At 44.8% G+C, this 15,366-nt stretch overlaps 1 protein-coding gene across 6 annotated transcripts in view; it reads left to right on the plus strand.

Annotated features, from left to right (window-relative positions):
• The window catches only part of ATP9B (ATPase phospholipid transporting 9B (putative)), a 332,144-nt gene extending 317,442 nt beyond the window's left edge, over window positions 1-14,702 (plus strand). For 2 of the 6 annotated variants that reach the window (XM_074987543.1, XM_074987546.1), the window contains exons 29-30: window positions 10,527-10,559; window positions 12,137-14,702. In XM_074987543.1, coding sequence (XP_074843644.1) covers window positions 10,527-10,559; window positions 12,137-12,273 — 170 coding nt within the window. In that variant the 3' untranslated portion in view covers window positions 12,274-14,702. Of the gene's footprint in view, window positions 1-119; window positions 794-7,004; window positions 7,126-10,526; window positions 10,560-12,136 lie in introns of those variants that run through there. The other 4 variants (XM_074987544.1, XM_074987549.1, XM_074987547.1 and 1 more) reach the window with 3 other exon arrangements.
• The last annotated feature ends 664 nt before the right edge of the window (window positions 14,703-15,366 follow it).

The raw sequence follows: 15,366 nt of genomic DNA on the forward strand, positions 1-15,366 counted from the left end.
CCTTCATAGGTCAGATAGTTTAGATAGTTACTTGTTCATAATCTTCTGGTAGTAGTTCACAGTGTTAGCTTAGTTCATTGTTTTAAAAAAAAAAAACACTTTTGTTCTTCACTTGTCAGACAGGCCCAGTTCACCACGGTTTTAAAGATGCCTGACCTGCAGAATGTTCATCCTGTCTCCGTGAAGGACACTGCACAAGCAAATGTCCTCACTGTAAAAAGCTCACCACCAGAACATCAAAGGCTTAAATGGCTCCTCATTGAAGAATCCATGAGGCCTGTCTCTGATCTGAAGCCCTCATCGCCACCCAGACAATCCTCACTGATGGTGAGCTCCAAACAGGCAGCCCCTGCAGTGCTATCTTCTCCTTCAAACCCCAACCCAGAGCAGTCTGACAACAAGCGCCCCCATTCAGCCTCTCAGAGCCACTCTCCTGAGAGAAAGTGTTCTCATAAGGAAAAATTGACCCCAGCTCCAGCAGAATCCAAGGCACCAGACTATGGGGCACTGAGCACCTCGGACACCAAGGTAGCCTGAGGATCCCAGGACCTGGATAAAGGCAACTCTAAAGCACTGGCACATAAGTCTGAAATCAGCTCCATTAGCAGCAGCCAAACCTGCTTCAGGATTTGAGCAAGCCAAGAGCAGCATCAGCACCCAGTGTTTCAATGCTGCCACCTACGGCAGTGATGGTGCATAGCAAGGCCTCTGCGCATGCAGAACACACTGACAGTGCAGGAGAGGTGATTGCTACTGTCCCCACCACAGGCATCACAGACTGCCCTGGTACCACCTCCAGTGCCCATTTCTCCATCCTTTCTGCCCTTTTCAATAGCAATAGATCTAAGAGTGTCCTTGATACTGAGCACTCCTTTATTTGTCATCAGCTGTACACCCAACACATCCCGCATGAGCCTGCTTGCTACTCTGGTGGGTTCAGCTCCAACCCCTGGATAGTGAGGATGAAGATGAGGATATCTCTCTCAGCTGTGACATTCCCACACCCTCCTTACTCAGGGCACCACAACAACCACCGCAGTGGCAGCCTCAGCAATGGCTACCACCACCAAGTCCGGTGCCCACGAACTGGCTCATTGGGACCCTTGGGAGGCATATAGAGTGCAACAGCCACAACCCACACCACCCAGACCTCAGGTACCTAGGTCTCAGACATTGCTAGTGCCATTCCCAGAGCCTCATGAGGAGGCAGGCTTGGTCAATCTAGTGGAGGACTCAACACCAGAATCTCTGCCCCCAGCACACACGTCACTCTCATCAGCAGATGACATAATAATGCCTTCACTGCCCACAGTGGTCAATGACTTTAAACCCTTTCAGGATCTGTGTAAGAAAGCATCAGACTCCTTAGAAATTCCAGAGTCTGTGTGAAACACTAGGGGCTACAAACATTTTACACACATTCCCTATGGCTAAAATAGCAGTACCAAGTAACATGGCCATAATGGACTTGGCTGAGAATATATGGCAAACACCAGACACTATACCTCCCATGTGAAAGAGGTCAGACAAAAAAATATACCATGTGGTCCCTCAGGGAGCAGATTTTTTTATTTACTCACCCATCCCCGAACTCCTTAGTTGTAGATGCCATCAATGATAGAGCCTGACAACACGCTTCCTGTACCACACCCTGTGATGGAGATTAGAAAAAATGGACCTATTTGGAAGGAAGGCCTACTCATCAGCCACCCTCCAATTTCTGATCGCTAAATATACTGCCTCTCTGGTAGAGTTACACACACACAACATTTTTGCCCTGATGATGCCCAGACAGAGAATTCAAATGCAATCTCAGCAAGGGAGTGCTGATGTCCCATGCAGATCTACATGCTGGCCTTGATTCGACAGACATGGCCGCTCACTCAGTATCAACAGCAGTGGTAATGAGAACAGCAACATAGTTTCAACCATTGGGCTTCCCCAAGGAGATGGGGGCCACAGTCAAAGACCGTCCTTTCAAGGGCTCCAACCTGTGCAGAGTCTACACTTCACATTTTAAAGGGCTTCCGGTCCACCCTTGAAACGCTGGGCATATACATCCTTGTTATGAAGTGAAAACAAGGCAGAAATTTTAATCAAAGGTACAAACCCACACCATTCACCTAACTGCAAAGACATTTTGATAACAGACACATTGACAAAACAGGTGGCATTAATCAGCTGACCCCCTACACCATTGCAGCCATCTACAACACATCAGACCTTTTGAGGGGTTGGTTGAGGGAAGTTCAGCCTCAGAATTTCCAAGGAGCATCCAAAACTAAAAACACCATTCGGAACCAGACAGGCGCGCTTCTGTCAAGCATGGAAAATCATCACCATGGACATATGCATATCTGAGATGGTGTGCACTGGTTATTGCACCTCTTTTATCTCTATCCCCCCTACCAACCCTGCACCAGTCCCTCTTCAGGGACCCATCTCACGAGGATACCCTTCCCAAAGAACTTCAAAACCTAATACTAGTAGGAGCTATAGAGTTTGTCCCACAGGAACACAAGGAAAAAGGTTTTTACTCCCAGTACTTTCTTACACCCAAAAAGACAGGAGGGTAGAGACCTATCCTTAACCTGCGCAATCTCAACTGCTGAATCCATACGCATCGATTGGCAATTGTGACCCTTGGCTGATGAAGTATGGCTGGTTGACTGCCCTCAAATCCAAGACACACATTTTCACATAGCATTACTTCTGGTACGCAAATGATTTCTACATTTTTCAATGCACGACCAACATTACCAATGTACAGAACTTCCCTTTAGTTTAATCTACTGCCCCCAGCCCCAAGTATTTTCCAAGGTATTGGCAGTGGTGGCAGCACACTTACAGAAGATAGGAATAACCATCTTCCCATATCTCAACAACTGTCTTATAAAAGGGCCTTCATATAAAGACACCAAAATGCAGTCTCCATTACCAGATCCCTCTTTGTTGAGCTTGGTCTACAGCTCAATATTCAAAAATGTACACTGACTCCAACACAACAGTTGCAATTCATAGGTGTCTATCTAGACTGTATAACAGTCACAACATTTCTACCACCACAAACAGCACAGACAACTATGAGTTTAATATGTCTCATCCAAAACAGTCCTTGTATATCAGTGAAAACCTGCCTCCAACTTCTCGGTCACATGGCGCTGCAACAATCGTCGTACCACAAGACCTCTTCAAATGTGGCTATGCGCTGTATACAAACCCCAGTTTCACCACGTGGGCAAAACTCTGTCAGTACCACTTGAGGTTAAGGAATTCCTATCCTGGTGAACGATACTCAACAACCCGCACAAAGGAGTACCATTCTGAAAAACACCCCCTGCCCTCACAGTTACAACAGACATGTCTCTAATAGGATGGGAAGGTCAGCTTGCCAAACACACCATACAAGGCCTATGGCCTGAAAAGGAATCTAAGTTGCATATGAGTTTACTGGAATGCAGAGCAATTCGCAAAGCATGCAACAATTTTTACACATGGTGAGCAGACCAATACAATACTAACAGGCAATGTAATGGCCATGTTTTACATAGGGTGGAGCCCAATCATACCCATTATGTGTCAAGGCAATATGATTATGGGAATGGTGCATCCCATAAAATACCCTGGCAGCGACCTACCTGTTGGGCAAAAACAATGCTCTCACAGACAATCCCAGCAGTTGCTTCACTCAGAATGAGGAATGGGAAATCAATCCCAGTTTTCTGAAACCTGTGTTCAGACAATGGAGGCACCCTAACATAGACTTATTCACCAGCAGCAATAACACCAAACGTCCAGTCTTTGGGACTGGATTTGGGACTACAGTCTCTAGGGCCTGCATTCAAAATAACTTGGAATAAATCCCTAATGTATACTTTCCCAGCACTACCACTAATCCATTGAGTTCTTCTCAAAATAGAATGAGATAAAGCCAAAATAACCTTAATAGCATGAAATTGGCGAAGACAGATATGGTATCCTTATCTGTTACAGATGACAGTAGCTCTCCCTTGGAGATTCCCTCCAGTCTCTTGCCTTCTCCTCAACAAAGGTCTGACCCCTCACCTACCCAGCATGGACAACCCGCACCTCAGAATATAACTAATCATCAGCTGACATCAGTGGAAGAAAATTGTTTGGCGCCAGTACAAGAAATTCTCCTCAATTCCCGCAGACAATCTAAGAGGAAAAAAAACATACAGAAATGGCACTGTTTTGCCAATTGGTGTGAAACACAAACTCTCCCCTACCTCATCTGACATCCCACATATATTACAATATCTATTGCAGTTCACTGAAGTGGGTCTGTACGTCAGCTCTGTAAGAGTACACCTGGTTGCCATTACAGCACTTCATTCTCTGTTCACACACCCCAAGGTGAAAAAGTTCTTGAGGGGTTTACAAAGTATATACCCACCAAATAAAGCTCCTACACCAGCCTGGGACTTGAACCTCATACTAATGGCTTTCACTTGAAAGCTACTTGAGCCCAGGGCAACATGCTCATTCCTTCATCTCTCTATAAACCAGTGTTCTTAGTCACTATCACATTTGCATGTAGGGTGAGAGAACTAAGAACTTTCATGATGGACCCCTCCCCCCCAATATATGGTCATACTTTATCCACATCCCAAATACCTCCAGAAAGTACCTACTGCTTTTCAGTGCAATGTACCCTTACACTTACTCTTTTCTTCCCCAAAACCCATTTGGACAAAACAGAAGCACTCATGCACACATTAGACAGCCACAGGGCTCTGGCACTTCATCTACAAAGAAAAAAACCCTTTCAGAAAAACAGACTTTTTGTATCCTCTACAGAACATTTGAGGGGCTCACCAATATCAAAACAAAGACTGTTCAAATGGATACCAGGCTATATTCTCCTAGCATATGAAATTTCAGGCAAACAGCTACCAATAGCTATCTGCTCCCACTCCACTAGAGCAGTGGCCACATCCATGGTGTTTCTTTGTAATGTGTGTATTTATGACATTTGTAGAGACACTACATGGGCGTCTACACATATATCACACAACACTATGCCATTGAAACTTACTCCACAGACATCCAATTTAACCACATCATTCTATCTACCATAACATCACACAAACCAAAGCTGCTTCCGCCGACAAGCGAGACTGCTCCATTATCACCTAGAAGGAGCACCCATGGGGACAGTCCTTGAAGAAGAAGAAGAGAGAGTTACCTTGTGCAGTAACTAAAGTTTTTTGAGATGATTGTTCCTGTGGGTGTTCCACCACCCTCACTTCTTCCCCTTAACATCAGTACACTCTCTCCTGGGCAGAGAAGGAACAGAGGGGTCGGCAGGCTTAGTAAGCTATTGTGTTCAGCTTGTGTCAGCTGCTTTTCATCTGCAGCCCATTAAAGGTAGTGCTACCATAATTCTACGACTATGGGCACAGCAGCACCGTAATACCTAGGGGCAATCATCTTGAAGAACTTCACTTACTGCAAAAAGGTGAGTAACTCTCTCTTCTTTCTTTCTTTCTGTCCGTCTGTCTCAAATCTTCACCCATTATTATCTAGATATTGTGCATATATTATAGCAATTATGCTTTCTCCTTTGGAAAAGCTCCACCACCTGCTTTTGTACTCTTGTTACTTCCTAAATGTCAAGAAATGTGCATTTTAATTATGGCACTGTGAACATATTTGCTGTGTCTACACTGCAGACTTACTTCAAAGTAAGCTGCTACTTCAAAGTAGCATGCAGAACGTCTACACACACTTTCCGTTACTTCAAAGGGAGACTAACTTCTAAGTCACTACTCCATTCCCGGGCATGGAGTAGTGGCTTACTTAGAAGTTTAACTTTGAAGTTAAGTGTGTGTAGATGCTTTGCACTCCTTACTTTGAAGTAAGGAGTCTTCCAAGGAAGTGGCCCCCCGGAGGACGAGACACTCTGGCCAGCCCAGGCAGGTCTCTGTGGTCCCTGCCAGCCACCTTAAAGGAAACAGCTCACCAGCAACCCCAGGCAGGAAGCTGAGACTGTGCCACAAGCAGGGGCAGCACGAGCTCCCACTTGGACTGCCCCTGCTTGAAGCAACAGCCTGCCTCCGCAGCCCCTGGCCACCATGGCAACATGCCAGGATTCCCTTGCCCCTTGGGAGCCCTGGACAAGGACTCCAAGAGCTCATAGTGCCCAGGCAAGGGCTGTGCCAGGACAGGACCCTCCTGGACTGAGGACAAGCTGAAGGCCCTCCTCACTCTGTGAGGGAAGGAGGAAGTCCTTTGCCAAACTGGTGCCCACCACAGAAACACCAAAGCCTTTGACCAGCTGGCCAACAGCCCCGCTGCCCAAGGCCACCCCAGCCACACTAGCAGCAGCGTGCAGATAAAAGTTAAAGAACTCTGCCAGACCTACATCAAGCCCCGTGATGCTGCCAGCTGGTCAGGGCACTGCCCATCCACTGCCCCTACTATAGGAGCTACATAGGCTCCTGGGGATGAGGGAGGCAGCCACCCCAGAGCACATGGTGGACACTGCCGCACTCCCCCCACACTGACGACAGCGAGGATGAGGCGAGCCCCTCTGGCATCATGAGCCCCCACCCCTGCGCAGAGAGCAGACAACCAAGACTGAGGGCGATGACGAGGGCTCTAGCGATGGGATCCTTGTCATCCCCCTTGCCTCCGGGACACCCAGTACAGCCTTCTCCAGCCAAGCCTCGCCCGAGCCCCAGGACGTTGCAGCCGGTATGTATGGGATGAGTGGGATGTCACCAGGGATGGGGGCGTGGCCCTCTCCCAGAACAGCCCTGCAGCCCACATGCCTGGGGACAAGGCAGGGGGAGGGAACACAGGCTGACCCTCACCAGGCAGGAGCCTCTGGGCACCCAGAATCCCATCGGGCTACAGGCTATCAGGCAGCAGGGGAGCTGGGTGGAGGCCAGTGGAGCGGGGTCCATGCTCCCCCACCCCCCCTAGGTTTGGGACACAGCACTAACGGGTCATCCCTCTGTCCCTTTTTGTCTCCACAGGTCCATCATCAGGAAGGCACCTCAGCCCACCATAGCAGGCCACAGCTGCAGGTGGCCGAGAGGCCACCCCATCGCCCCAGCCTGCGTGTCCCCACGGCCGCAGCAGGGCCTCCTGCAGACAGCACTGGAGGGACGAGGAAGTGGCTGCCAACCAGGTGGTCATGTGGGAGATGACCAGGGTGCTCCAGGACTGGCTGGTGATGGAGCAGGGTGTGTGGGTGCAGCTGGCCAGCAGTCTGAATGCCACAGCCCAGGCGTTGGCTGCCCGCCTCATCCCACCGCCCACCCCCTTGCCAGCCTAGCCCCAGCCACCTTCCCGGCAGCCACTGGCCCTCCAGCATCCGCCCACCTCCCAGCAGATCTGTCACCATTTTGCCTGCCTGGAGCTGGCTCCATGGCTGCTGGCCAAGCCGGGTGCACCTGGCCCAGCCCCAGTGGCTCCACACCCTGCAGAGGGTGAGCCCGCAGCACCCCCACTCCAGCCCTACCTCCCTGGACCTAGGGCAGTAGGGGCAGCCATGGCCAACACGGCTCCCAGCCCCCACACCCCTGGGCAACTGAATCTTCCCCCACCTAATTGCCCTCCCAGTTCAGTCCCCCCACCTAACCCCCCACCTCCCTCCTGTGGACCATTCCCCCTGAGTACTGTAAATAGTTTGACACGTTATGCTGTTTGGTTTTGCAAAAAAAGTTGATTGCCCCAGTACTGACGTTTAATGTTTTCACCCTAATTCCTGGTGCTTGGTGGGAAAGTTCCAGGGCAGGAGCATGAGGGATGGGAGAGTGGGGGGGCCCATGGTGCGGAGCATAGCTGGGAGAGTCAGGGCAGGCCCTGAATGAAGGCCTGGCACAAGGCCTCCTGGACAGTGACCCCATCCTTCTGTCACGGGCCATCAGGCGGTTGCTTGTACCCGGTCCATGACACAGCCCTGGATGAAGGGCTTCCACTTGCCCTCCACAAGGTTGGGGCAGGCACAGCAGGTGGCGATGACCAAGGGAATGTTTGGGAGGCTGACATCCAGCCTGGTGAGGAAGCTGCAAAACCTCCCCTTCAGCCTCCCACACACCTGCTCTACTGTGCCCCTGGCATGATTGAGGTGACCGTTAAAGATGTCCTGTGCCAGCATGGTGCATCTGGTATAGGTCCTCATGAGCCACGAGTGCAGCGGGTATGCAGTGTCGGCCACAATGCAGGGGGGTATTGTGATGTCCCCAAGCAGGAGCTCCCGCAGAGGGACATACATGCCCTCCTGCATCCGGCATCCCAGCCATGAATTCCAGAACACCCGGGTGTCATGGGCCCTGCCTGGCCACCCTACGCACACATCCAGAAAACAGCCCCTCACATCCACCAGGGTCTGGAGTACCACCAAGTGTTACCCCTTCTTGTTAATATAGGCACTCCTGCTGTGCTCCAGAGACCAGATCGCCACATGCATCCCATCCAGAGCCCCAAAACAATTGGAGAAGCCCAGGTCCGCGAACCCGGCAAGGGCGGTGTCCAGGTCCCCCAGGGTCGTGATTCATGGCAAGAGCACCTTGTTGGTGGCTCAAATGACCTCTGGGGGGAAGGAAGACATGTCCATGAATGCCAGACTGGGAGGCCCCCCTGTCCAGTAGCCCTCTCCCCATGGTGGGTCCATAGTGGGGGCCAGACTTACCTCAATCATCACCAATCTGACGGTGGCCTTGCCAACATCAAATTGGTGGCCAACAGACCAGAGGCTGTTGGGGGTGGCCAGTCTCCACAAGGCAATGGCCACCCTCTTCTGCACTGGGAGCGCTGGCCACATCCCAGTGTCTCGGTGCTGGAGGACTGGGGCAAGCCAGTGGCAGAAGTCTTTGAACGTCTGGCAGGTTATTCTGAAGTTCCGCAGCCACCGCTCGTCCTCCAGTACCAACTGGTCCCACCACTTGCTGGTGGTGGTGAAGGCCCACTGGTGCCACATCAGAGGGGGCCCTGGGGAGGGGCAAGAGTGCTGTGGTCAGGGTCTGAAGGCTGTGTCCGAGGCAGGTGACCCAGCCATGCTGCTGAAAGAGTAGGGCAACCAGCATGCTGGCCAGGGTGGAGAGGACCTCGTCCTCAGGGAGGGTGTGAGCAGGCATGTTGCTCAGCTGTTCTCCCCAGCATGTGCTCTGCTGCTATCCGCAGCCTGGCAGTCCGGAGCATGTGTGGGGTGTGGGTGTTGGGAGGGGCCCTTTAAAGGGTCGGGTGGCTGCGAGCCCGGAAGGTCTGTTTGGCCATACAACTTCATGTCTGCATCATTTCCTGGCCCCTTACTTTAAAGTAGGGGCTAATTGTGTGTAGATGCTTAACTTTGAAGTAGGGGAAGCCTACTTCAAAGCAAGGGAGGGTGCATTTTGTGTGTAGACTCTTTACTTCGAAGTTGCGTACTTCCAAGTTATTTTGTAGTGTAGACACAGCCATTGAGTTTGAAATTTCTACTCTGCGTCCTTCTGGATCTTCCTTTCTTGGGCTTTCTCTTTGTTTATGGCTTTAAATGGGAGGTAGTCAGGTAGCTCCTGAAACTCCACAGAAGGACTGCACAAGGCAAGGCACGAGTAAGAATGGAGACAAATATCTTCAACTTTTGGTCAAATGGCCACAGATTTGTGCAACACGAAGAAGGGATTTATCAGTGTTTCCCAGCTCAAGGCAACAGTACTGTATGCTCCATCTACGATGCCTTGAGGGCACTCACTCTAGGCCCCAGTCTCTTTGGCCATCACCTCTCTTGGTCGGAGATCCCAAATGTCTTTCCCTCCTGACCAGCATTTTTCCAGACTACTCAATTCCCTGCTTAATTCCATCAGATAATGACAGTTTTGCACAGCATATTCAGATAAGCTATGTCCTCTATTTTTATATCAATAAGACCATTTAATTGTATACAGATTTTTAAATATATTTCTTTTGAATAAGCATGCTTAATGCCTAAAAGTAATAAAAATCAAAATTTGGCACCATGCAAAGATAAAAATTAAAAGTATTTCACTGTATTTTGCCTCTGTAACTTAGGCAAGCTACTCATAGATGAAGAGTGTCGAATTGCACCCATTATGCACATCTCCACAACAACAGCATACAGACTTGTGGCGTATTTAGGCAGACTTGACACTAAAATCCTATGCATTTTTCAAGGGACATATTTAAAGTAATAATTAGTAGAATTAAAAGAGCATTAACACTTCTCATACTGCATCCATCTGAAGTAAATCGGAACTTAGTTTTAAACATCTAAGCTTCATTTGATTTGTTGATATAATTTACACTTTTTAGTTTTTTCAAGTTATAAATTGGAGGAGTTGTCTGGCTACTTCTGTTTTTAAAGCATGCTTAATATTAAATATATGCAAAATGCCATATTGTTTCAGTTGTATTGCATTATTCAAATTATCCTAATTAATGCCACTTATTAAAATCTTTCTGACCTCTTATTTCATTTTTGTATTGCTAATCTTTTCTAATTCTCTTGTTTTTCTATAAATCTGTCCCTTTCTTGTTTCCTTTCTTTGTAACAGGTATAGGCAGAGTATCTTTTGGAGCTTTCTTAGGTAGGTCGAGTTACAGTTTCCTCAAAGATAAAAAATGCAATAGATCAACAGACAATTTTGCTAATAAAATACATTACTGTTTCTAGTGTTCATGGATGAATAAACTAGGGCTTCTTTTAGAAATGCCCATTATAAATTATATACAAGTTAACAACATATTTTCCAAGATACCTGGCTTTGTGCCTTTCACGTATCATTAGAATGTAATCTGACATTTACAAATATGAATAGAATTTCTCTAGTAATTTCACAGAACACTAGAAGTGAGGTGTCTAACATTGCTGAATAATAGGAATAATATAAAACCTAGCTCTTCCAATAATTTAGGTGCAAAGGGTGGAGACCAAAGTAATATAGTTCTCCTGACTTGGTCTTCATTTCTACAATTAACAGCTCTCTGCTGATGATACACAGAAACTATGTATCAGCTTGCTTCTATTTATATAGTGGTGATGTCATTAAATGCCGAGTTTTCTCCTGTGAATATTCTTCTTATTTTTTGGCTAATTTTCTCTTCTAAAGCGTGAGGAATGTTGGCTCTAAATGTCTAGTTCACAGAACATTAATCAAAAAATGGAGTGAAGGATGCAAAGTGTGGTTTAATATTAAAACTTCTGAATGTGAATTTGGATTATATCTTGGAAAAAACATTGTAAGAACAAAAGAAACCATGTGAAAATGAAAATATTACCCTTACCCTTCCCTCCAATGGATTAGTGAGTTCAATTTTTTTTGTGGGAGGCACCTGGTGAGAATGTGTTCTACACCCAAGGAAAACTCACTGCGATGTCAAGTGGGGATCAACAGCAAGGTATTCAAGAGTCTACCATTTTGTACATTGAAAATATTCTGGCTGGGTCTACACTTGCTTCTCATTGGGGGCATGGTAATCAGGGTGATGGAGGATTACTAATGCAGCACTGCGGTGCATATTCAGCACTTCATTTGGTTAATTGTGCCCCGCGGCAACTTCGAAGTGTCAAACTTCAAAGTGCCAGCATGCTTGTAGTCACAGGCACTTCCAAGTGCCCACACTACTTCCAAGTGCCTTTATTCCTCAAAATTTTGGGGATAAAGGCACTTTGAAGTAGCGTGGGCACTTCGAAGTGCGCACAACTGCCCGGCATGCCAGCACTTTGAAGTTGCTTAGCCTAATGAAATGCTGCATATTCACTGCAGCACTTCATTGATAATCTCCCATCACCCTGATACCATGCCCCCTTTGAAGTTGGGTGCAATTGTAGACAAGCCCTTTGAGTCTTAGGGGAGAGCTTCACCCTCTCTCCAGACACTTTACGCTGCATGGAAAGGATGGAGCAGCATAAAAGCACTAAAAGCCTTATATATGGCTCAAGTTGATGTGATAGCATAATATAATAATAATAATAATAATAATTAATGGAGAACACTTAGCACTTACAGTTGTATTCCTCATCTAGTCAGTGTTCATTGATAGCAAAACATTGCATAATACCTTATGTAAACCATGTGTAACTATTTAATGTCTTCGTACCATGGAAGTCCAAGAATCTATACTAGAGCCTCGTATAATGCATTTTCTTGTTTTATTATTACAGATGTTGCCTTTATCACGACTCTGACCTTCCTGTGGAAAGTGTCAGCTATCACTGTTGTAAGCTGTCTTCCACTTTACATTCTCAAGTACTTGAAGCGTAAATTTTCTCCTCCAAGTTACTCCAAGCTTACCTCGTAAAAGTGACTGTGTTCCAAGTGACAACATTGTTCGGTTGGGCTAAAGAAGGAAAAACTTTTTTTTAAAAAAAAGGGTGTAAACGCAGCACAAAAAGAGGCGGGAACATCTGCAAATTAACATAGAGAACTACGCTTTACTGACAATACTATCAAAAGTAAAGTAAACTTCATTTTCTTCATGTTAATGTTTTTACTTTTTTCAGTTGCTACAAGTAGAAAAGCAACTGAATTTTATTTTGAGTTGACAGTGCTTCTGAATGGTGTGTTCATTACTGTAAAAGATTTTTTTCAACTGCACTGTTGAACAGAAAACTTACTTAATAGTAAATAATTTCCTAAAATATTTAAACTATTTCCTTGTTGTTTCTGTATAGGAATATTCATTCCCACTTACATACAGTATAAGAAACCTAGATAATGTAAACACCCATTGTCTCTATTTGCTGCTATATATTACTCATTCTTGAACATTGATAATATGCACTATTTGAATGATGTACAGATGTCTGCATAGCCCAGTATTACTTTAGGAGTTATTGTCCTCTTTTCTGTACTCTCCATTCCTAGCATCAGTAAATATTAACAGATAAGTGAATTCTGTGACACTGACAGCTGTTCTTTAAATGCACATGGAAGCTAACTTGCACAAAATCTGTAAAAATTTCTGTACATAATTCCATTGCTCTGACTAATTTGTACAAAACATCAGACATTGCTCTTCAGTAAATATGTTTTCAAGTTCCTACCTAGTTTGTATATGTAAAATTGCAAATAGTGTCAAGGTACATTTCTATATATCAAAAGTCTAGTAAACATTGTATTAGCTAATATGTTTAAATTGCCTTGTAATCTGTTTACTTCAGTTACTCAGGTAAAAAGGAAAAAAAAAAACATTTTAATGTTACAGTAGGAAAATCCATCATCTTCCAACAGGCATCTTTTGGTTTTGTTTTATTAACCAAATTGTTGGATAAAAACTTGTAAACAACAGAGAGGCCCAGAACCTCAACTGATATAAACAGTACCATCAACTTCAGTGGCACTTTACATCAGCTGAGGGTCTGCCCTAGGAAATGATACACTCTGAGCAGTCTAAGTGTTCTGTACTGTATTGGAATACTGCATATGTTACTTTTATTTCTCGTTGTGTGGTTTGCTTTTTTCAAAAAATGTGTAACATTATTTGACATAGTCTTTCATCCGCTGAAAAAAATCATAGCTAATCCATGCTCCTCCATTAATAAGATACTTGTACATTTCTAAAATTCTTATATTCATCTCATTTTTATCATTGATGTTTTATGTTAGACTGTCATTTCAACATATAAATCCTTTAACGTCTTATAAAAATTATGACTTAAGGGCATATGATATTGTATGAGTGAAACATTTGAGAGGATGAATAACCTGACCACTTCCAGACAATGAGACTGTTGCTGTACTCTTTGGACTGCACTTCACTCCATTTGTTTCTTGAGGGATTTTTTTTTTCATAACAGCTATTAACCGCTTTTTTTAAAAGTTGCATTCTTCATTATAAAAGCAATAAAGCCTAATTTCTACCAAATATTATTGATAACTGTAGTGAACTTTTGTAGTAGTGTTTCTGTTAAGCAAATAAGCGTTATAATCAAAATAGTTTGCTGTGCCCTTAGCAAAAATCATTTCTGTATATCCCCACAAGATGTCACTGTTTTTTGTACTAACAGCAACCGTTTCTCATTTTGTGTTGAGATTGCCAAACCATTCTGTTAGTTTACATTTTAAGGTAGTACTTTAAATAGTCGTGTTTGTTCGTTAAATGTGGCCTTATTTTGGAGCTAATTGTGCTTCAATTTCACCTTTCCTCCAGTAAAGTATCAGATTATTTTGGCCCATTGGGAGCATATAAACAATTTGAATTAATTAACAAATTATTAGCAAAAAGTAGTCCTCAGTACACAGCCATTGTTAAACTAAAATAATGATTTTATTGGAAGCAATCACATAAGTAAAATTGAATACATGAGCAAAAGTTTACACATGGTTGGTCATCTTGTTCATAGCACACCCACTCTCTCTCCCCCCCTCTACCTGTTACATATAAAGTATGAGCACACAACTTTGATGTGGGGAAGTGGGAATGAAGTCCTAAATCTAGCTGGTTACATGCAAGTAATAGTGTTACCCTTATGCAGCTATATAGGAGAGCTAACTTACCTATGTGTGCATTTGAATGTGTTGTGTATATATTAAAAATCTTGAGTGTTAAAACTGTGAGATTAGTATGATGGTAGTTATGTAACAATCTCATACAGACAGACAAGTCATTTCTTGTAGATAAGTTTACTAGACCAAATGCAAACAAACAAATGAATTATATGGAAAGTGAAAGGTTTGATCAACACAGAGGCTGTCCGACACGAGGAATTAATTAAATACAAAATTGCTTTACTCCAAAGAAAGAATTTTCAAATGCTATTTATTTTTAACTCATGTATTGGTTATAGGAGAAAACACTTAGCTATCAAACACTTAAGGTGCAGCCTAGTTTTTTCTTCAACATGGTGGGTATTTTTATGCGCTATGTATGTCAGAACTTATTTACCCTACTCAACCTCAGTTTCCTTAGGGCTGGTCTACTCTGAAGTCCACACCAAACGAAGAAATTATCTCTCCAAACTACACTATTTCCCAGGTGTAGTCTGGATGGAAGAAAACCTCAAAAAACTTCTTGAATAAATAGTTTCAAAAAGAACTTGACCCTTACGGCTACATGAATCTTTGCAAATTGAGGCCTGCTTTCCTCAAGACACTGTTGGAGCAATAAGATGCTTTCCTTGTGGAAGATAGATGGAGCAATTTTTTGCTCATTAAAGTTGCTCAGCCACATTCCGTTCACAGTGATATATAGACAGTAATATTGCACAAAGTTCAAGAAACACCATATTAAAATGCTTAAAGAAAGTATTAGTACAGTATGTTATGGAATTGTATGCAAACTGGATGAAACAGTGCAGCATTCCCTAGGTCTTCTTACAACTTTGCTGATGTAGGCTATGTCTACCCTAGCCCCCCACTTCAAAAGCGGGATGCTAATGAGACACTTAAGGAT

Source organism: Carettochelys insculpta, chromosome 2, assembly GCF_033958435.1.
Source record: "Carettochelys insculpta isolate YL-2023 chromosome 2, ASM3395843v1, whole genome shotgun sequence".
Taxonomy (NCBI): domain Eukaryota; kingdom Metazoa; phylum Chordata; order Testudines; family Carettochelyidae; genus Carettochelys; species Carettochelys insculpta.